The sequence below is a fragment of the Choloepus didactylus genome, chromosome 2 (assembly GCF_015220235.1).
Source record: "Choloepus didactylus isolate mChoDid1 chromosome 2, mChoDid1.pri, whole genome shotgun sequence".
NCBI classification, from domain to species: Eukaryota; Metazoa; Chordata; class Mammalia; order Pilosa; family Megalonychidae; genus Choloepus; species Choloepus didactylus.
The window spans coordinates 210,878,398-210,900,938 of NC_051308.1; the positions used below are offsets into that span (position 1 = coordinate 210,878,398).

Below are 22,541 nucleotides of genomic sequence, written 5' to 3' on the forward strand. Positions count from 1 at the left end.
CATTTCCCAAATACATTTGAAAACTGGGCTGTTAAAGTAATGCTTTGTTTTGCAAATATTAAACTCTAACTTTATTTTAAATGAAAAAGAAAAACAAACAAACAAACAAAAAACGACAGAAGAAATGGAGTTGATGTTTCATTTGCCAATAGATAGCTTATATTATTATTTTTATTTTTATTTATCTCTGCAAGAATTTTCGAGAAATGATTCCTGCCTTTGGAATTGCCAGACTACTGATCATCATCCTTATAAGTAAGTGTGTTTGTGGATACTTCATACCTTCAATTTAATTGGTTCGACTTTCAGAAGGCCTTTTCACAATTTGAAAACAATACCTGCAAGAGACTGAGAGGGAGCAGCAAGTTATGTAGACAAAACAAAACAAAACAAAACAAGGGAGAGTGGTATCCCAAGAATCAGGTGAAATACAATTTTTTTTAGGGAGGGACTGATCAACTGTGTGAAAGGCTGGCAACAGTCAAAGAAGATGAGACATCAAAACTAATCATTCTATTTGGCAGCTTAAAAGTCATTGACCATGATGAGGGCAATTTTGGTCAAGTCATTCAGAAGGGAAAAGGAGGAGAATTGGAAAGAATAGGCTCACACAACTCTAAGAGTTTTAAAGGAGTTTCACTGTAAAGGTAAACAGAAAAGTGGGAAAATAGTTGGTGGACAGGGGAATCAGGAGGGGACTTTGTTTTTGTTTCTAGATTAGAGAAATTACAGCTTGCCTGTATGTGGATGGTAGTAGAGACGGGAAAACTGATGACACAGCAGAAGGGGGAACAACTGGTGGAACTGTGTCCTTCAGTAGGAGAGAGATGGATCCTTTACACAAGAGAAAATGTTGCCTTAGATAGGAGCACAAACAGCTCATTGAAGTCATTCAGTGTCAGAGGAGAAGGCACAGTATATGGCATAGAGGTGGGAGGTAGAAAATATGGTGATAAGAGCTTACCGAATTTCTCTTCTGATTACTCTCTATTTTTAGTGACACTGGAACCAAGGGGGTGGGGAGAGTGTTAGACATTTGAGGAGAGAGGAAAATAGATAACATTTTCATCTAGGAAAGTAGAAAAGAGCATGATAGAAATGTAGGATTGAAGTTGGTGATCAGAGATTAAAAGTGCAACAGTTAAGCATGGTTGTGTTTTTCTCTAGCGATATTCAACTGTGTGAGTGTAGGAGTGGAAAAGGTGGAGAGCTTGATTAACCAGGATTGGGGTTTTATAGGTAAGTATTATGGAGAAAAGGGCAAGGGAGTTTAGGGAAATAAAAGGAAGTGATTATAATGAAGGACCATGGAATTAAAGCAGATTATGGAGGGAAGTAAAGTTGGTTATGGTGGGAGGTGAGGCCCAATGAAACGATGGTAGGATCAATGGATTGCAGACTGCAGAGGGGTCAAAATGGACTTGGTATATTAGAGGGAGTGAATCAGTGGACAAACTGTGACCCTTGAATTCTGAGATTCTGGAAGGTGGTGCAGTCACTGGTAATGACAAGATCTAGGATATAAGCATGGATGTTGACTGAAGATTGAGACAAGAGAGAGGAGGTCAGGAAACTGAGAAGGTCAGGAACTGGAAAGATGACCACTGTAGTTTAAGAAATCTCTTAGAATTATTGTATAGAATTACATGCTAAAAAAGTTCCGGAGGAGTGTTCAATCAGGAGAGGAGTTGGAAATCTGTGTGGAGGCACAGATTTTAGGTGGTAGCAGGCCATCCAAGGCAGGCGCAGTAACATGTTTACAGAGCTGCTTCAGCTGAAACTGTGCCCATATGGAGGGTTGAGCAGACAAGGGCAGACCCTGGGGTGAGACTGGAGGGCCCTGAAAGCCAAGGAAGAGGTTCCATTTGATAAAGCTTGAGCTTCTTCCTGTCACAGGCTAAGAAAAAATGACTCTGCTAATTGTTATCAGAGATACCACCTGAGTGCTAAGGCCACAACCAGAACCAAGGGACAAATTCTTTGACCATAAAATGTTGCATACATTACCTGGGCTTTCAGTCAATCTGCTTCTTTTAGATAACTATGAATGAATTTTGTAAAGTAAGCCTTAAACCCTTAAAGGGAAAATGTTTTTCCTACTCTCCTTTATTCTCCATATGTCCTCATTCACAAGGTATCTCCAAAGATAGTTTGCAAAAAATATCATTCTTGAAGTAAGTAATAAAGTCACCAAAAATGTGTTTTTATTACGCTGTGGGTACCAAAGACTCTTACAACTTCCAACAGCTTCTGACACCAACCACAAATGCCGCAGTAACTCAGTCCAATTCAACTTTGACTGTATCCAGAGTTAGATCAGACTCCAACGGTACAAGTTCTGGGACCCGGGCCACCTGCACTTCTGACCAACTGGTTACAGATTTCAGCGGTTCCCAATACCCCCTCAGGTTCAATTCACTAGAAATGATTCAGAGAACTCACTGAAAGCACTATTAAATTATACTTTTATTATAGTAAAAGGATACAAATAAGAAGAAGCCAAAAGAAGAGACATCTAGAGTGAGGTCTGGGAGGGTCTCAACCACAGGCTTCCATGCCCTCTCCACGTGGAGTCAACAGTTCACTCTCCCAGCACATGGAAGCTTGTTGGAAGTTTAAGCACCCGGAGTTCAGAAGTACAGCTGGCTCCATCCTGTTATATCTTTAGTCCAAGTGGGTCCAGGGCCCATTACGAGTAACAAAAGACTACTTAATCATTGGAAATTTCAAAGATTCTGAGGTTACCTCCCCAGGAACTGGGGACAAAGGCAAGTTTTTCATTATACTATAATTACATTCTACAAACACCTTAAAGAGTAGGTAGGCTATGTGAATATTAACCTTTCCCACTTCCTGGTACACATCATTTCTAAAAGTCCTTTGGTCAAGCTTACCTGAGAATGAGAAGTTACACACCAACCAATAATAAATATAATAACTAATGTTAGATAAATAATAAATAGTGTAATAAAATAAACTACAAATTAAGGAATACAGGTACATTTTTATTAAAACACTTTTCCTTGAAATAATGTATATAAGTCACCCCCCCAAATGGTAAATATTCTTCATTTTGAAAGACAATTGGCCTCAAGGACCGTCTTTCATCAAGCATTATTTGTTGGATATATTTTCTAAGTTAACTGAGTGCCCTTTTGGAAAAAGTAAAGAAATCTCACATTTTCAGCCTTTTAAAAAAATTATAAAGGCACTCTCTTAAAATAAGAGCCTCTAATGTTTAACGAGGAAAATGAATCGGTTCATTGGAATAAGGGCTTCTTTTGAGACGGGAAGACGTGTCTCAGTCTGGAGGCTGTAGCAACTAAGAAGCAAACTCCCCTAGGAAGCAGAGGAGCCAGGCAGAGACCTAGGAACAGAGCAAGATAAATAAGGGAGGGTGGGAAAGAGAAATTGACATGATAAGGGTTACAAAGACATTTCTGAAAGGAAGCCTCCTACTGTAGAAACAGCCAGGCTAGATCAAAGTAACTGTTTCTAATAAGCGGGCCCTGCTTTCTGGCAGTGGTTTGTTTCTTTCTGCTTTTATAGTCCTACCTATGTGTGTTAATTTCACTGGACCAGGAAATGCAAAGGATGGTTTAAAATATGATACAGCCACATTTACTGAGCATTTTGTGTAATAGTTGTTTACAGTTAAATAATTAGAGTGCTTGCTCGACCTCAATTTCTGTCCAGTGACTTCAGTATCAATATAGCACTGAAAGGGAAACTAGCCAGAAAACATGGTGCTGATGTTATTTTCCTAAAGGCAAGGACAAGGTCCTTGCATCTCCTAGGACACTGTGGCTCACTAAGTGGAGCACAGGGAATTGGGGAATCGGTGTGGAATGTGATGCCTGCATGAGATGTTTCCAAGAGCAGGCATGTGTAGGACAAGAGTTCTAGGCCAAGAAACCTGGAACCTTGTTTTGCAGTACAGGTCTCACTTATTTGAAGAAGGTCCAAGCCTGATTCTCACAATCCCATTGGAGAATGTGGACTCATTTCCTTTCATGGCCCATCTTCAGTATTCCCGATGGTAATTACAGGCAGTTAGTGTGGTAGATTAAAGTTGCCAGGGGAGCCTCTGCAGCCAGGCTGAAGGTTCAAATCCTGCCCCTGCCTCTCAGCTGTGTGGCCTCGGGCAAGTACTTAACTGCTGTGTCTTAAGTTTCAGTATGTATGCCACCATCACTCCTCACTCGGATTGCTTCTGTACTGACTCCCTTGTGGTCTGTTCTCTACATAGCAGCCAGAATGCTCTTTCAAAAACATAAGTCAGATCACGTTACTCCTGTGCTCAAAATCCTTCAAAGTCTTCCCATCATACAGAGTAAAAGTTAAAAAGCTTTCAATGGCTGTAAGGCTCCTACATGATTTGTCCTGGGCTACCTATGATCTCATCACCTACCATTTTACCTCTCGCTCTAGGCAAGGGTTACCTGGAGGTTTTGTTAAAACATAAATTGTTGAGCCCCAGCCCAGAGTTTCTGTTCAATAGGCCTGGAAATGGGGCCTGAGAATGTTTGTTTCTAACAAGTCCCCAGATGATGCTGCTGGTCTTGGGATGATCACACTTTGAAAACCACCAATCCAGCCAGATAATGCTTTGATATTCCTCAAACACACCAGGCACACTCCTGCTTAAGGGACTTTACACTGGTGATCTTCCTTCTGCCTGGAGGACTCTTACCTTAAATTATCAGCATGACTTGCTCCTTATTTCCAGCAAAACATCAAATTCTCAATGAGATCCTCCATGAGCATCCTATTAAAAATTATACCCTACTCCTGGCATTCCCAATTCTCCCTCCTCACTGTATATTTTCTTCATGGCATTTAGCATCATTTGATGTCCTCTATGTTTCACTTATTTGTTTGCCTATCTCCACTGGACCATCAGCTCTAAGAGGCAGGGCTCTCTGTCTGATCTGTTCATTGTTGTCTAACCACCACTTAGAATAGTACTTGGCATACAGAGGACAATCAATAAATTGTTGTTGGATGGATAAATCTGTAAAATGGGAATATGGGAGTACCAACTTCATAGAGTTGTGACAATTAATGTCAGTACCTGTAAAACCCTTAAAACAGCACCTGGCACAAAGGAAGTCTCAATAAGTATTAGCTGTTATTATCAGAGGGGAACCAAAAACATTTGGTGCTCTTGCTGTGAAGATGCTGGGGCTTCACCAGGTTGTTTTTCCTACTAGTTGCGTCAGACATGGGATTTGCTGTCTACAGAAGGTTCTTTGTCCCTGCAAACGGACCGCTGGTGAGTTCAGTTTATTCCTTTCCTTAAATGAAAATTTATGTTTCCCTATCAATACTAAAAAGGATCCTCGAATAGGTGCAAAAACTCTGTGATAAGGGCAAATTTCCATTTGGAAGTTATGAAAATTCCTAAGGAAATCAGATTTTTGGATTGTCCTTCTCATTTAACTCACTCATAGCCCTGACCACTGGGTTCTACTTCTCTGCATCTACCACACTGGTAGCTTTTACAATACAGGAGAGAAGAGATTTCACTGTCTACAGAAAATAAACAAATGGGAAAACAACAATGATAATTTGGTCCAGATGAATTTCCAACATAAAGAAAACTGACAAAGATTTCCAGTTTTGCTAGAATTAGCCTTTGAATTTGGTAGTTTCCATTTGAGCATTTTTGTATATGTATCACTTATGTTTTAATTCTGACATCCCATCTATGCATGATCAGATTATGTTCCTAAACAGATCCCTCATGGCAACTCAACGCCCATTCTCTTGATTGGTATTATATAGAACCATCCTAACAATGGCTCTGTGTCTCATGTACCCAGGGAATGGGTGAAAATGACACTTTTGGGCTTTGCCTGTGGATAGCACCTCCTCTCTATGCACATGGTGTTTTGTGTCTCTTTTGCCATGCCCCGTACTTTCCAGACTTTGAAGATGCTTGCTTGACTGTGATAATATTTGTGTCCAAATAAGAGAAGTACAACTGAAATACACAATTAGCACTTTTGAACTTCACTTATTTCCTCTTTTTTTTTTTTTCTTTTCTCCAAAGGTGTCTTTTGTAGCTCACATTGCAGGTGGATTCGCTGGCATGTCCATAGGTTACACTGTGTTTAGCTGCTTTGATAAGGCACTGCTGAAAGATCCAAGGTTTTGGATAGCAATTGTTGCTTATTTAGTTTGTGCCTTATTTGCTGTGTTTTTTAACATTTTCCTGTCACCAGCAAACTGACCTGCCTCTAATAAAAGCCAATGAATAAAAAGAGCCACCTGAAAAAAAAATGGAGAACTCTATGAAGAAACAGAGACCTTCCAGCAAAATATCAATTAACTCACAAGTTGCAAGCAGTGCTTGCAAAATGACTTAAGGTTTAAGGAGGGGGCTTTTGAACATAAAGGGAGGGAAGAGGAAGAGAGAAAAGGGGAGTGAAGTTCAAACCAGAGATTGGGTCTTTCCCAGGCATACTGTATGCATGTGCATGTATCTTATAAAAGAGACTCTTGCTTTCCTTAGGGGAATATTCTAGAGATTGATTGATGGAATCCATGAATATTGTAATATGCTGACAATAAAAACTTGTTGCACATCTGTTAGACTCTTGATAATCACTTTTAGATGCAAATACTGTTTGAGGTGCTTTATATATAGTATTGCTAATCTTTTTAACAACCCAGAAAGGTGGGTATTACTCTGTACTCCAGAGATGAGGACATGGAAAGTCTTCTAAGATATCAAGTAACTTGTCTAAGAGGAGGAAGAATTTAAATATAGGTAATGTCTTGTTCCCCAAATACTGAAAGTTAGAGCACTGTAGGAGTACAGGAACAAACATCTGTGGGTCCACATGAATGGTAGGAACAACTTACAGAAGACTGAGAATATTCTGGATGACTAGTTTAAGATTCTACTAGTGTGTCTAGAATTTCGGGGAATCTGGAACTGGCTTTCTGGGACGTACCATGTGCCTGGACTTGTTGGATTCTCATCTATGATAAGATTCTCATCCTTCGTGTCACTGGTGGCTCTTCTAGGAGTTGGTAGATTTATTTACAAAAGGTAAAATGTCAGATCTGAAAGCTGAGAAGCCTTTGCCCTTTTCCTGTACAGAACCTAGAGAGCTGGCCATTCAATTTTCTGAAGTGACAGCTTTAGGTCATCTGAACACATGAAACACATTTTTTCCCTTCTTTCATCCTCAACTTATTTATTAAACCCCCATCTAAACACATTGCTGTATTCTGAAAGGACCACACATATACACACACACAGACACACATACACTTAAGATATAGTGAAAACAGTAGTACGTTAGCATTTTAAGAAACACTGATCTTGGATTTTTTAAAAAAATTGTTTAAATTAAAAATATATACAAAAAGAGTATGTTCTTGGTTAAACAAAGATTGAAATAAGAACTTAAAAGATAAAAGCCCCTTTTACCTCCCACCCCAAACCTACTCTTTTCACTAGAGATGACAGCTAACGAACAGTTTGGTGTGTACCCTTGTTCTATTTTTCAGATCTTTTTTATATCTATAAATATATTTACGAAGTGTAGGTTTTAATAAAATAAATGAGATCACACTGTGTTGTTCTTTAAGTTGCTTTACAATGTGACTTAGAGATCTTTGTATGTTAGTTCACAGACATCTTCATTCTCTGAATTGCTGAATGATATAGTTGTACTACAGTTTATTTCTCTTTTGGAAATTGAAATTGTTGCCAGTTTTCTACTATTAGTAACAATGCTATGTGAACATCCTAGTACATACAGTGTGACTTTGACTATGTTTGCTGAATGAATGAATATTTCAGGCCATTCAGAAGCACAAATGCTATTTAATTTTAATAGCTTTAAACTGCCTTTTAAATAGCTGTATCCATTTATATTCTCATCTATGGTATATGAGAGTTAAGTTTCCTCATACTGTTGCCAAAAGAATGTATGATAAATCTCAGTTCCTCTGTTATACAACCACATTACAAGTGCTCAATAGCTACACGTGGCTAGTGGCTACTTTTGAACAGCACAGATACAGGATATTTCCATCGTCACAGAAAGTTCTGCTGGACAGTGCTATTCTAGATTTTGGTTGACGGCTGACTCCACTTGCTGCACTGAACTGCACTGCAGCTGCTTTACACTGCCAAAGGTACAAATTTGGAAAACAAGTTGCAGATGGTTGTGGTAAAACTTCTAAGCATGATTTGCTTCAAAGATTTACCTAAACTAACAAAGGTTTGTGTTAATCTCTCTGTTTTAGCTAATTAAGAAACGGTAGTTTTTATATTTTGCTTTTGCATTCAATGGTATTATATCTATATATATTACTTTTCATATCATTTGCTATAAAAGCTTTAGAACAAAGGGTTTATAGTTAAATAATACTGTTTCTTCTTTTAGGAAATATTTTGCTCTTGTTCTTTAACAAGAACTGTTGTTTTTGGATTATAAAAGTAAAGTGCTCATTGTGAAAAAGTTAAAATACATAAAATTATTAAAATCAATATAATTCCACCATCTAAAGATAATCATAGGTAATATTTTGATGAATACCCTTTTTTGTATGCATCTCTACATACATAAATGTATTTTTTTACACTAATGGGGTAGTACTATTCTATTTTATAACTTGAATTTCACTGAAACAATATATCAGACGTCTTTCCATATTGATATGGAAATACTGTATCTATTTGATACATATGATATACATGTATTTACTGTACTGGTTGCATAGTACCACACTGTGGATGTACCATATTTTATTTATCATGCATTGGTAAACATTTTGGATGTTTCCAACTTGTGACTATTCTAAATGTAACATCCTTGTTTACATTTTAAAGTGCTCTAAGTCAAAGAGTAGACTATTAACATAATAAAGTCAAATAGAAATTTTCTTTATCTTAGGAATTCAATTAAATTTTAGAGGGTTGATGCTTTTGCAAGTTTTATTAATTATACCAAGCTTTATAAAAAGGAACTAAAAAATCTAGGATCAGTTCTTTTTAAAGCAAAATTATCACTATCTGACATTTCTTCTTTAAATAACTAAACTTTATAAGAGAACACAGATGATCTCTTAAGGTCTCTTTCATGAAAACTTCAAGTTTACTTAAAGAGGAAAATTATCAGTTTAGCATAACAGTTAAGAGCAGACTTAAAAGCCAGACTGATTGGATTTGAATGCCAGCTCCAACTGGACCCAGGGTAAATCAATTAAGGTGGGTCCTAGTTTCCTCACTTGTCAAATGGGAAAACATACTAATTTCATGGAATTTTTGTGATGAACCTATCTTATAGTTGTACTATCCTAGTGTTTTGTTTGTTTGTGTAACATTTCCCTTTATATAAAAGATCTAGTGCATACATTTATTATTTTTTTAATGAAAGTGAATTAAAAGTCACTCTTCTTATCTTTCCTTTGAAAGCCTAGGCTATCAACCTTAATATGGAACCTATTGGCTGATAATCCAACTAGCTAAATTATAACTTGCCCCTCTGCTCCCTCCAAAAAAGGCAAGCTACATGTCTTAAATAAGTCAAATATTGACATAATGAAAATTTCTATAATACCACCACTACACCAATGATCTGTTTATTTCAAGTAATGTAACATTTTGGCACTACAAAATAGTTCACAACTTTTGTGGGTTAAAAAAATGAATCTAAATTCCTATAGTAAAAGCCAGATCAGTTTCCTCTGGTTTCATTAAATGCTGTATCTTACTGAATTATCAAATAGAGAACATTCCTTTGTGCCTACATGAGATTTGAAAATCATTAATCTTGGTTATAATTTTTATATAAAATAATCTTAATAGATATATTTGTAAGATGAAGTTGGTAGGTTCAGGAAAACTCTATAAAACTCCTCAGTTTAAAAGACAACACAACAAACTTCCTAACAGCTAAGTAAGACGATTTCTTTCTACAATTCTGTTAGTAATATAGACTATATACATCCCTACCCCAGGATTCAGGTTTTTTAAAAAACTACATTTTGAGGTCTAAATATGAGTAATTTTAAATTCCTCACTCATCTTAAGTTTATTCCTGGTAACAGATTATCACTGCTATCTAAGGAAAAAGTAAAGCAACACAATGAGTTTGGCCAACACAATTAGTGCAACGAGTGATGCTGTGTTCCTATTTTGGTCATAGGTTTGCTAAAAGAAGTAGTGCTCCCTTCAGAATGGAAGAATTTATCTGTCTCCTATTTGATGGGGTTCAGAGCTAAGATGGCTGAGTAAGTAAACATGGGGGACTGGAATTTCCTTGGAGGAATTCTGGAGGAATATCATATCCACTCCACCATGATTGGAAAGATCTGGCTTGTTCTGGACATAGCAGCTGAAGATATATGGAATGATGAGCAGTCTCGCTTCATCTGCAATACAGAACAACCTGGATGCAGAAATTTATGCTATGACTAGGCCTTTCCTATCTTCCTCATTAGACACTGAGTTCTGCAAATGGTATTTGTGTCTCCACCATCCCTGGTCTACATGGGCCATGCCTTGTATCGACTGAGAGTTCTGGAGAAAGAGGCAGAGGATGAAAGAGCAATTGAGAGGAGAACTAGTGGGGGTAGAGTTTGAAATACTGGGGGCCAGAGGAGACTGGAGCAAGAGTTCTATCAGCTGGAGCAAAGGAAACCAAATTAAGCTCCACTCAGATGAACCTTGCTTTGCACTTATGTGATACACATCTTCACTCACTCTGGTTAAAATTGGTTTCATGATTGGACAGTATATTTTTTCTGGATTTTACTTAGAGCCTCTATTTAAACAGCACAGTCACTCATGTCCAAATATAATTGACTGTTTTGTCTCAAGACCAATAGAAAAAACAATATTCCTCTTATTTATGCAATTCATAGCCACTATTTCACTTTTTAAAATATTCTAGAAATTATGCACCTCGGTTTTAAAAAAGATTAAAAGAGGGTTTGGGGGACAATATAAATTGAAGGATGAACATAATGAATTCTATGTGAACAAGTCAAAACAAAATCCTGCCAAAATTCAGAGCACATCAACAGAGTCACTGACTGCTGCACCTGATTATAATGTTAGTGGAAAAGCAAGTGCACACAGCAGTGTACCTTCATTTAAATTCATCTGCATTCCAGGCAGATCCTGACAATCACCGTAGAAATAAGAAATGTCTTTCAGATGAACAGGAAACCATATTTTCTAATGAGATACGCACAATTAGTACTAATCAAAGTCATCTTCAACACATCAGCTCAAATGATCATGAAGGAACTGATAAAATACTTGGAAAAGAAGTTAAGGGTAAACAGTTAAGGGAAAAAAGATAAACGTATGGCAAAAACAGCAAAAGAAACGACTCTAGAGTCACTGTTCTACTCCAAGTGTTGCTATAGATCTGGAAAACCATGGGAAGTAGTTGTCCCGAACAGTTTTCTCTCTGCCAACTAAATGTGCCTGGAAACTGAGGTGGTACTGCTACATGGGGTTTCTCTACAGAGGATCAAAGCTGGTCTCCAAAAGGTAACTTCAAGGGTCAGTCCAGAGAGGACACAATCAGAACCCTTACTCCTTCACCGAATGACTCCCAACCACTTGACATTCCAGGCACTTCTGATTCTTTGGGAGAATTGTCCTTTGAATCTGAATTCATCAGAACCTGCAATAGTACTAGCGATTGTCCTCCAAATCATTTAGTGTCACCGACAAACAATCTTACTGGTAGGCAGGTTCCCACAGATCTTCAGATCTGAACTGTTGGCTTTCAGTCATTCTGCATACTATATTATAGCAGTAGCCTAGTGGTGGTGGAGAGGAGGCAAAATAGGTAAGGGACAGCTTTGAAGACAAGTTGTAAAGACAGACACCTGCAAACCCATTTCAAAAAATGAAAACCACTCTAATTCTGAATTATGAAGGTGTAGCTTTAAATTCAAAGACAGTTAACAAATCAGGCTTACCTTTCCACCACTCCCTTCAGAATGTGTGAAGAAATGACTCGTAGAAAATTAAATGTTCAGCATTGAGGCTAAATGGTTTGGAACTAGGTTTTCTCTTTGAAGGAATCACAGCCTTAGGAAATTGTGCTTGTTCCATATAATTCCCTTTAGTTTCTAATCTTTTATTTGTGGACACTGGGTAAATTCTGCTTGCTCCAAGGGATTAATAACTTATTTTCATTCTAGACTGTAACCTTATGCGTTTTCAGCATAATCATAATGCTGCTAACTAGTAAATGCAATCTTAAACAAAAAGATCGGTGGCTTTTCTTCCCCAGCTTAACTATAGCATCGATTAAAAGGGATTGGAGTCTTGTCTCTAATACACACTGTCACTTAATCTCTCCACCTTACTAACAGCAACTAACCATACAAGGAAGTTGTGAGGATTAAACCCAGAAACACATGGGTTTAGTACAGTGCTTAGCATACACTGAGTGCTCAAAATTGCTAGCTATTATTATTGCATATTACTTACTGCTCACCCTCCAGAAGCCCGCTTCAAGTCAGCCCAAGAACAAGGAAAATATAAAAGTAAAAGCTGGAGCCCAAGCATACGTCTAAACATTCTCCTCAGGCCATTAGAAAGCTTAAGGCTCGACCTGTGTGTGCAATGTGCTCTTTTTCGAGGCGGGCGAAGACCAGTACCCACAGCTTACCACAGCTTCTGGGCTCCCACTTGAGAAAGATACTTCCTCGGGCCCCAGCGGAGGACGTCGCGTGCTCCGCGGGCTCCGCAGACTCCGCTCCAGCGCCACACCCATCTCTTGTCCACCTGGACACTGCTCCAGAATCATTAAAGCCTCGCCCCTCGCTAAGCAACTGAACCGCTGCGCGGACCGGAAAAGGAAAGAGGGGGTGCTGCTCCGTTGGCCAGAGGGGCGGGCGTACGCAGCCTCCCTCGGCTCAGCCGGCTATGGGGGATTCAGAGCGTCCTGGTCGTCATGAAAACAGGCCACACCCTGGCGATTCCCAACCGTGTTCTGCAGGTGCGCAGGCGCGCGCGCCCTTCCGCGCATGAGCAGTGCTGCTCAGAGCCCGCCAGCCACGGTCTCGGGCGCCAGCTACGCCGCGGCCGCTGTCACTATGGCTCATTACAAAGTGAGGGGAGCGCGGCGTGGCTGGGGACGTGCGGGCGGTAGCCAGCCACTGGTCGGCTCCGGGTGGGAGTGGGGACGCGCGCGCAAGTTTGGGGGCCTGAGGTAGCGAGGTGGAGGCGGGGTTGCCGGACTCCCAGCGCCTTCTTCCTGCTCCGGCCCCCGAGCTTTGGCCACTGACCCGCCGTGTCTCCTCAGGCCGCCGACTCGAAGCGCGAGCAGTTCCGGAGGTACTTGGAGAAGTCGGGGGTGCTGGACACGTTGACCAAGGGTGAGCATGGGGTAGGAGAGGAGTCCTCGTGCCCTCGTCGTGCTCCCCGGCGCTGCTCCCCTGACGGACCGTGACTTGGGGGAAGGAAAGGGGAACAGGTGGGACCCGTCCGGGTCAGCAAGCTGGGCCCCTGGGCTCCACAGGGACCGGTACGCTGGGCCGGGCTGCTGGACGCCGCCCCGCTAGGGATAGCCTAGCTCATGCTACCACTCTCCCAGCCGGGCAGTGAAACTCTTGCAGCTGTTGCAAAGTCTCCAACTTCCGTTGCTTTGCCTCGAGCAGCCGCAGTGGGCATGTTTGTTAAAGACCTTGAGATCCGGATTCCTCCCACTTTAATTTCTACGGAGCCCTTAGAATATTGTTGAGAAACATTTTTCCTTCAACAAAGGGACAAGTGAGAAAATTAGCAGACTTGAAGTGGGCGATAAAGTAGCTGAGTCCAAAGTAGGCGATTCATAGCCAATTTGGCTGTGGTTTTCAGCTCCCATTTCATAGTCTATATTAATTCCTATTTTGTGCAGATTTCATAATTAAAGTAGAATTACAGTTTAAAGGGTTTGAGGCACACCAAAATGGTTATACTGTTTTCACTTTTAAACATGGAAGCTTACTGTTACACTGTTTTCTCTTCCTTCGGGATTCAGGATCTAAGTAGATGAGTAAGGCGAGTACGGTTCCAAGAGATGGCCAGAGTACTGTTTAGTTCATTAGCTCAGCAGTAATTTGAATGCTTGTGTATCGCTCAACTCACTGGCTGGGATTTTCAAGGGTGTAGCGTGGAAGATCTGGTAGGGAGGAGGACTTGGGTCCATATGAGAAGAATAGGAAGTGTCTGAGAAGAAATCTGATAACTGTTCTTTGGGCAGAAGTAAAGGTTAGAGGAAAATTCTGTGAGAAGAAAAACTGGTTCTTAGTTGAAATCAGAGCTTTTAATTCTCATGTATGCGCTGGAAATTTTGAATTGCTATCTATTTTGGTTCAGATGTTAGTTTCACTATCTCTTTGCAAATAAATTTCAGCAGACATTAAGGGAAAGAGCTGTATTATGTTGTCTCTGAAAGTGTCACCAGTGCTTAGAATGTTGTTGACCCCTGCCCTGCAATAAACTCTGTTAAGTTCATTTCTGTCATTTATTTAACCATTTTACTGCGGTTTGGGCACTGGGGAGACAGCAGTGAAAAAGAAAAGTTCCTGCTCTTATAAGGTAATATTCTTGTTGGGAGACACATAATAAATAAATACTAGTGTCAGCTAGTGGTGTTAGGAATAAGGGTATAGCAAGGTAAGAGGTTAAAGAGTGACAGGTGGGATGTGGTGGAGAATGGCCTCTCTTAAGAAGTTAAGTTTGAGCAGAGACCTGAATATGAAATATTTTATGATGTCAAGAGTTCCAAGGTTTAAGTGTGCCAGAGTGGTGGGATGGAGTGAGTGAAGGAGGGATTGGTAAAGGGTAGAGAAATGATGGTTGTGGTAAATGCACAGAAGATGTACAGCTTTGTGGTACAAGGATTTTACTTCATGAGACACTGGGAATCACTGCAGGCTTCCTCTCTCTTGCTCACATCCAGTGGAATCTAACTCCTCAGTCTCACTAAATAAATAATTGGACAATTTAACATAGTATCTTTTGATACAGTCTATTTAAACTTTGGTTTTCAGCTTTAAACATGGGTGCTTTACACGAATTTATAATTTTTATGCAGCTTATTTCCAAGAGAATTTGGAACTGCTTAGAACATTAAAATACTATAAGACAGGATAGCCAAAGATAATGATGATGATAAATCATTTAGAAGAAGAGGCATTTTAGCAGCACCTAAATTGACTAATTCTTTTGAGCACTATTTCTGCCTCTAAAATTCCTAGCTGCTAAGGCAAAAAGGAAAACATGATCAGGTACAGCATTCTCATTGTCTGATTAAAAGAAAAGCACAAAAAACTTCATAATTCTGTAATTATCAACTTTGTAAATATCACTGACAAAAATTTAGAAGCTAAAAGAAATGGGGTGGGGAAGAAGCAGAGGAAAGGGTAGAGTTAATATCTGTGTCTTATAAAATTAGATCTACTAGAGATCAATGGAAATTAATGGACGAAGAAACAGGTTTGAGCATATAATTTAAAGGAAGAGGTAATAAACACTGGAAATTAAAGAGTACTGTAAATATCAGATATTTAAAGAGAAGGAGGAGGAGAGGAAAGGGTAGTGGTGGTGTAAATATGCCAATTTCTAAAAATAAAATAAAATAGTGTTGTAAGTGCATTTAGAGAGATGAAGAGTAACTATCAGAACTCAGTGTATGTAAGTTAAATGTAGTTGCTCATTTGATTTTTTTCATACTGTCTATTTTGGTAAGTGATCAAAAAAACAAACGGAAGTATGTAAGGATTTTCTTAACTTGTGGCCTAGATAAGCACATTTTTTTGCATGTGTAGTTACATTTTTTTGGCTTTTATCAGATTTTTTTTAAAGAGTTCCATGACCCACAAAAAGGTTAACCATTGGTATGGAAAGTAAATTCTAAGAGGAACTTGTTCAACAGATGATGAACAAGGTAGTGCTAACATGAGCTACTGGTTATGAAACCATTAAAGTGTATATTATAAAGCGGATTTGAGCATGCTGATTCCTTGTAAAGCTTTTGATTGGTGGTTAATTTAGTACGTTATGTATGAAACTTGATTCTTGAAGGATATTTTGAATTCAAAGCTTTTTCCAGTAATGACCATAGCCCTGTTGATCTTGTCCTAATTTTTTCTCACATACACTTACCTTGTTTCCACTCTTCTATCCTTCTAGTGTAGGTTCACTATCTTTCTTAACTGGATTACCAATCAGCCTCTCAACCTGTCTTTATTCTTGTCCCACTCCAGTCCATCTTCTACACAGCAGTCAATAGTGATCCTGTTACTCCCTGCTTAACACTGTTTAATTATATGCCTGTTGTTCCTAAGATCAAAATCCAACAGAATTTACACAGTCCTCCATAGTCTGGCCCCTGACCATTTTTCCAACTTCTTTTCCTGCCACATTACTCAAACTCTATCAAGCCATACTTGGAGTTTTCAGTTCCTCAGTGTGTTCTCCTCTTACCCATAGGCCTACCCATTTTATCTTAAATGTCATCTAGGTTTCAGATCTTTCTTCCCTTCTTTTAGCCTTTCCTGATGCCCTAGACTGAATTAGGTGTTCTTCCACTCTGCTCCCATTATCCATTATCCACTATAGCTGCTTAAGACCCTTTTTGTCTAGTTCCTTGTTTTTCTCTTGCATTTTACTATATATTTGTTTAGAGCATGAACCTCCTTTTGTTCACTGTTATGTAGACAGTGCCTAGAAGCATAGTTGGCTTATAGTAGTCACTTAATGTTTACTGGGTTATGGAATATAATTTCAGCTATTTGAATTTAAGACTTTAATCACTGTTTTTTTCTATTTTGATTTGCAGTGTTGGTAGCCCTATATGAAGAACCAGAAAAACCTAACAGTGCTTTGGAGTATCCTTTTCATCTTTGAAGTCAGAAAACAAACAAACAAACCTTATTTTTGATACTCTTCTCTTTTCACATAGATGATAATCTTTAAACTACATTTGTTAATTGAAAAAGTTACTTTCTTTTGAGTTTTTGGATGATGATTTCTGGGTAAATACTGGTGGTAGGGTGGGGTGAATCTAGTCAGGGACACTGATGCTACTCTGGGATATTTCATTAGTTTCATTCAGCTTTAAGAAGTAAATTCTTAACGTTCATATTAGTTTTTTAAAGCATCACTTAGGAGCTGCTACGCCAGAAAATCCAGAAATAGAACTGCTTCGCCTAGAATTGGCAGAAATGAAAGAGAAATATGAAGCTATTGTAGAAGAAAATAAAAAACTGAAAACAAAGGTAAAATCTTAAAAAGCATCCATGTTAAAAATCATTTCACCTTTAATGATTATATGATCAGAACTTCACTAAAATGGACAGTAGGAGAAGGGTAAATATTAATTTGAATTAGTGTAAGGCTGAATTTATGCCCTGTTTAGAAAACTACAAGTCCAACTGTAATAGGACAAGCAAAGTGTGGTCAAGAAGAGGTTCTTGGGAACTTGCATAAACCAAAAGATGAGAATATTATTGGTTAATGCTGCTTATTAGTAAATAGACTGTTTTGAGATTCTTCAGTATTTGATTTATGTAGGTACATATAGGACCAGTGCATTGTGAATAGTGCTACTTAAGAGTACAGAATCTTAAGGCACAATCTCTCTGGTCATATGTGGTGGCCCTGAGCTACTGTACCTCTGTAACTTATTTGCACTTAATTTTTTTTGGTGCTCAAGTCTTTTCTTTGTTCAAACTCTCATGAGAATTTTCTAAACTTCAAGTTGGGCAACTCCTACGTTTTTTGAGGTTTTACCACATTCTGAATCACATAATGAATTTTACATTACTCTAGGCATTTTTCACAATGTGCTTTATCTTCTCAATAATTTTGTGAACTAAATGAAACACGAACACAGGACATTTTATAAGTGAGGAAACTAAAGCACAGTGAAGGTCAGATGAGCTTAAGTCTGACAGCTACTTGGAAGAACCCAAGTCATCTTAGCCCTGTGTTCTTTCAGGGGACCACAATTTGGCATAAGAGAAAATACAATATCTTAAATTATCCAAGATTCCACAATGTGCAAATGCCAGTTAACTCACTGGCACCTTTTAAATCAAAGATATTAGTTACTCTTCCAAGACTGGCTAGATTAAGACATGTCACATAATTATTTTTCCTGACATTTTAGGGAGGGAACTTTTGTAGAGAAAAGGAAATTTCTTATTATGAGCTACAATATAATTCCACAATCTTGGGAAGATACAGATTATTGGATATCAAGTATCTGAGCAGTGCTTTTGTGAACTGGAATTAAATTTTAGTTTCCTAGTAATTTTTAAGGCTCAAACAAAAAGGGCTTTCATTGGGCTTGATGGTACTGAATCTTAAATCACTGAATTTTTAAAAAGGATAGATACAGAAACTTATATTCATACAAACTTACTGATTTGATACTTGAATATAAAAGTTGATTCATTTTTTGTTATTATTTTTACCCAATTAAGAATAAAATTCACCTAAACGCCTCTGTCTTTGCCCCAATAGCTTTCTCAGTATGAACCACCTCAGGAGGAGAAGCGTGCTGAATAGGATTCTTCTCAGTTGAAAAGACACTGAAAATGGTTTTGTATGACTTGAATAGTTTGTATAGTATATAATCTTTTCTGAACAGATGCTATAGAACTCTTTTAATATGTTAAATTCACTTATCATACTCTAATTGTTATAAACACATAGAATCACCAATAAAAACTCAATATAACTTTCTTTGGGTCTTAAAGCAGGAGAATCTAAAGTAAATCCTGAAAAAAATCTAAACAGCCATCTAAATAGTTCTCATTACCTTAAAAGATGTCTGATTAGTAATGATGGTACTGGTTATATTTTAGCCAAGGAAGTTTAGCATGGAGCTATTCCTTGGTTTAGTACAGAAAATGAGCACAGGTACGGTCATTCTTTAAAATTAAGATGACACTGTTTATATTCCCTGTTGGCAGCTGGAGAGATCTGTGTGGCATAAGATGCATTTGCACAGGTTCCCATTAATCCTCTGCTCTTGTTTATATAATGCAGAATGAATAACTCTTCTTTGCCACCACTTTGCCTTAGATAACCATGTGTGTGCCAGTTTGAACTCTGACACCACGTTTCCCTTCTATGCAATCATGTCCTATCTGATAAAGTTGCCTTGCTTTGCTTTGTGCTTCAGTGGGTCCTAGTTGCACATTGGCCTTTCTGTGTTAATTGTTTTTCAATTTGCTCTAACAGCAGTTACCCTGATTGTAATTTATATAACTTTAAACAGTATCACATTGTTCCCCTGCCTTACCCTTAGGAAAACTGCTTAGTTGAGCACAGAACAGAGGCAATATAAAATTCTGGGTTCACGCACAGCTGGTATGAGAAGGGGAATGAGCCATATATCATGGAAGATTATAGTTTGTGGGTATAATTATTTAGTGCTTTTTCCCTCAAAGTATTTTTCTAGCCTTGAATTCATTTTGTCTTCACTATCCCTGTGAAGTAGGTAGGGCACATATGAAGGGAGGTTGGGTACTGAATTTTTAGGCCAAAGACTGATAAAATACAACCATCTACTAATTGTAGAACCTTGGCATGTCAGTTAATTGCTCTGAGATTCACTTTCCTCATCTGTTAAATGAGAAGAATATTTGTGCTGCCTACCTCACAGGGTTGTTGTGAGGGTCAAAGGAGAATGTATGTGAAAGACTTGTAAATGGTAAAGCACTATATGTACTTGTTTGTTAGTCCTTTTTCTTTTCTTTTGGAAGACCTATAGTCAGATGTTTTGTTTTATACATCATTTATTTTCCTCATTGATTGACTGTCATTATTAAGAAGTAGTCCTATTCCATATATTCTGTCACTGTTGTTAGAGAACCTATCTTTATTTTTTTGGCCAAAACACACATAGAAAACAAAAGTAATCTAATGAAAGCTGGTTTAACTAGCAAAAGTCTCAGCATCTGCTGGAAACTGAGACCAAATCAGTTTTCAGGGAATTTTTATCAGCATACTGGCAAGAATGTTGCCAATGATCTGTGCCTCTTCTAGTCAGAAGTTTGTTTTGGGAGAAGTGCAGATATTGATGGAAGAATCTTAACCTGAACTGATATCTCTCTTATCACTTTGAATGCCTTCTACAAGGAGAGCAGTGGGCTAAGTGCTGGGCATTATCAAGTCGAATGACCTGGAAATATAAGACATATATATAAGCAATTGCAATATGAGATAGGATGTGCTAAGAACCATCAAATAATAAAACATGGCCCCATGTCGGTTTTGGAAGAGAGGGAGACTTGGCTTCTTTAAGAAGTTCGTCCTTTTGTCAATAAAGACAAGTGGAAATTATTTCTGGCAGGCAACCATCATTTGTCCTTCCCCCTCCCAATGGGAATAGTATTGATATTTATCTCAGTGAACCAGGTGACTGTCCCTTGTAACACTGGACAGAATGACAACATGTGGGTTGGATAATCACACTTTTAGGTGCAACTGACCTGCTTAAGCTGCTTTACCAGTCAGCTGTTTAAGAATTTAGGGTCAGTGTGAGTTCTGGAGGTCCTTTTCAACATTTCTATCAAGGATTTGGATGAACATAATACATAAGTGGATGCTCAATGGAGTAGAAGGAAGATCACATCAATTCACTTCCCGCCATGCTTCATCTGCCTTATCTATAAAATGTTGATTTCATATGTTACAATCTCACAAGGTCGTTGTGAGGATCAAATTAAATCTAATGGATGTGAAAATGCCTTGCAAACTAAAGGACTACATCTGGGTCAGATGGTAGCAATGCCAAATCTGTTAAGTGCCACAAAGATGAAACAAGCTGTAAAATGATGAAACAACCTAGAGTACTCAAACTGCTGGGTCTAAACCCAAAAGTTGAAATACTGAGTCTTGCATTTAGGTTCAGAAAAGGCAGTTAACAAGTATAGGCACCAGATTTGCTGACAAAGTACTAGTTCCAGTGATTATCAGTGTGAACCACATCCCCTGTGGACACTTAGAAAAATATCCATTTTGAAAAACATTAATAGAAATATTGTTAGGTGCTGAATAGCCATACTGTAGGCAATACTGAGCAGTATTGTGTTGTAGGTGCCAGTCATTTGATGGATGTTGATAAGTTTGAATGCACATAAAGGAGAGTGACCAATAGGGAGAGAGAATTTGAAAGTATAAGGTTGTGCTGTCCAATGTGGTAGTCACTGGCCACATGTGGCAATTAAAATTAAATGAAATTTTAAAAATTCAGTTTTCAAGTACTTAATCTACATTGGCTAGTGGCTACCATATTGAACAGTGCAGATACAAAACATTTCTTCACAGAAAATTCTGTTGGACAGCACTGATGGAGTGGTTCAAAGAGCTGAGGATTTTTAATCTGGAACAGACTTGGTGGGTAATGAAGACTGCAATCTAATAGTTGAAGAGTTGTAAGGAGAAAGATGAAGACTGCTTCTATTTTGTTGCATTAGCAGTTCTAGGGAGTAAGACTTTTGGCTTAAATAAAAAACATTTAAACAAAGGTTTACCACAGTGGAAGTGGCGTCCTTTTGAGACAGTGAAATCTCCCTTGGAACTATTTAAAAGGAGATTCCTCTTTTGAGATTCCCTATTTTAGAGCCTGATTGTCAAGAGTGAAAATTCCTCTAGCTTTCTCCAACATATTTGGTGAAAAGCATTTGCTTTCTTTCATTATTCATCTCTTTGGTCTCTAATCTGAAGGAGGTCATAGAAGATGCAATGTGAACTATGGGATTACTGGAGAAGTAGACTCTGACTAGGTAGGGAGGAGGGGAAATTGAGTCTGTTGAGTTTGAAGTGGCAGTAGTATCTACACAGCAATTTGCTGAAGAAAGATGTTCTAGCTTGGTTGCATTCGCTATTCTGTCAGGATCTAGCTACCTGCCAAAACGGACTGTATCACATTCACTCATTACTGCTTTGTTTGATGCTTTACCCTCAGTCTGGCTCACTCCTCCTCCACACCTTTGCATATTCCAACCATATACATCCATCTAGACCTACCCAGATGCTACCTCCTCCTCATAGACTTTCTCATCTTCCTAACTCCGAGCATTTTTATCTATACCTATGCCCTTAGCACCTCATATCTCGTACCGAGGCTACTTACACAGAGGTTTGATTTCTCTAGGTAGGCAAGGTCCAAGTCGATTCCAGATTTGTGTCCCCTGGCACCCAGGACATCGTAGACTTTGATAAATGTTGGACGAGTACAATTGTACGAGTACGCTCAATTCTTCCACGAAACGCCAAGAGAGTCTGCCCCATTAGGATGATTTCCGGTGCTCCATAGAAGGCAGTGGAGCGGTGAGGAGTTCGGCGCGTGGTTGGCAGGGACGGAGGTGCGGGTTGGGGCAGAGGGCCGAGGGCCGGGAGTCAAAGCCGAGAAGCGCGGCCGGGCCGGGCCGGGCCGGGCCGGGCCACTCTCCTCGTGACTCCTCCCCCTCCCCCTCCGCGGATTCGAGTCAGGTGATTTGGAGCACGTGATGGGGCACCACCTACCCTGCTGTTCCCGAGTGGC

At 38.9% G+C, this 22,541-nt stretch overlaps 3 protein-coding genes and 1 long non-coding RNA gene across 7 annotated transcripts in view; 3 read left to right on the forward strand and 1 right to left on the reverse strand.

Moving 5' to 3' along the window:
* RHBDL2 (rhomboid like 2) overlaps window positions 1–6,581 on the forward strand; it is a 108,769-nt gene extending 102,188 nt beyond the window's left edge. For all 3 annotated transcript variants that reach the window (XM_037827656.1, XM_037827657.1, XM_037827655.1), the window contains exons 6-8: window positions 195–255; window positions 5,214–5,275; window positions 6,056–6,581. In XM_037827656.1, the coding sequence (XP_037683584.1) occupies window positions 195–255; window positions 5,214–5,275; window positions 6,056–6,235 (303 nt within the window). In that variant the 3' untranslated portion in view covers window positions 6,236–6,581. The remainder of the gene's footprint in view (window positions 1–194; window positions 256–5,213; window positions 5,276–6,055) is intronic.
* Window positions 2,406–22,448, reverse strand: LOC119527537. 2 transcript variants are annotated; one of them, XR_005215427.1, is made up of 3 exons: window positions 22,131–22,448; window positions 12,663–14,222; window positions 2,406–3,367 (listed from the first exon to the last, which is right to left on the reverse strand). It is a non-coding gene; the product is annotated as an uncharacterized LOC119527537 (long non-coding RNA). The 2 variants fall into 2 exon arrangements; XR_005215428.1 differs by having other exon boundaries at window positions 2,406–6,273.
* Window positions 10,268–11,757, forward strand: GJA9 (gap junction protein alpha 9). Its single transcript, XM_037827654.1, is given in 9 exon segments — window positions 10,268–10,551; window positions 10,553–10,611; window positions 10,614–10,731; window positions 10,733–10,905; window positions 10,908–10,939; window positions 10,941–11,080; window positions 11,082–11,368; window positions 11,371–11,476; window positions 11,478–11,757. Coding segments are annotated over 9 exon segments (1,479 nt in total).
* Window positions 13,027–20,335, forward strand: LOC119527536 (MYC binding protein). Its single transcript, XM_037827660.1, has 5 exons — window positions 13,027–13,104; window positions 13,299–13,371; window positions 16,821–16,869; window positions 17,130–17,259; window positions 18,509–20,335. The coding sequence occupies exons 1-5, from the start codon at window positions 13,090–13,092 to the stop codon at window positions 18,551–18,553; spliced, it is 312 nt and encodes a 103-aa protein (XP_037683588.1). The 5' UTR covers window positions 13,027–13,089; the 3' UTR covers window positions 18,554–20,335.
* Window positions 22,449–22,541: the final 93 nt, after the last annotated feature.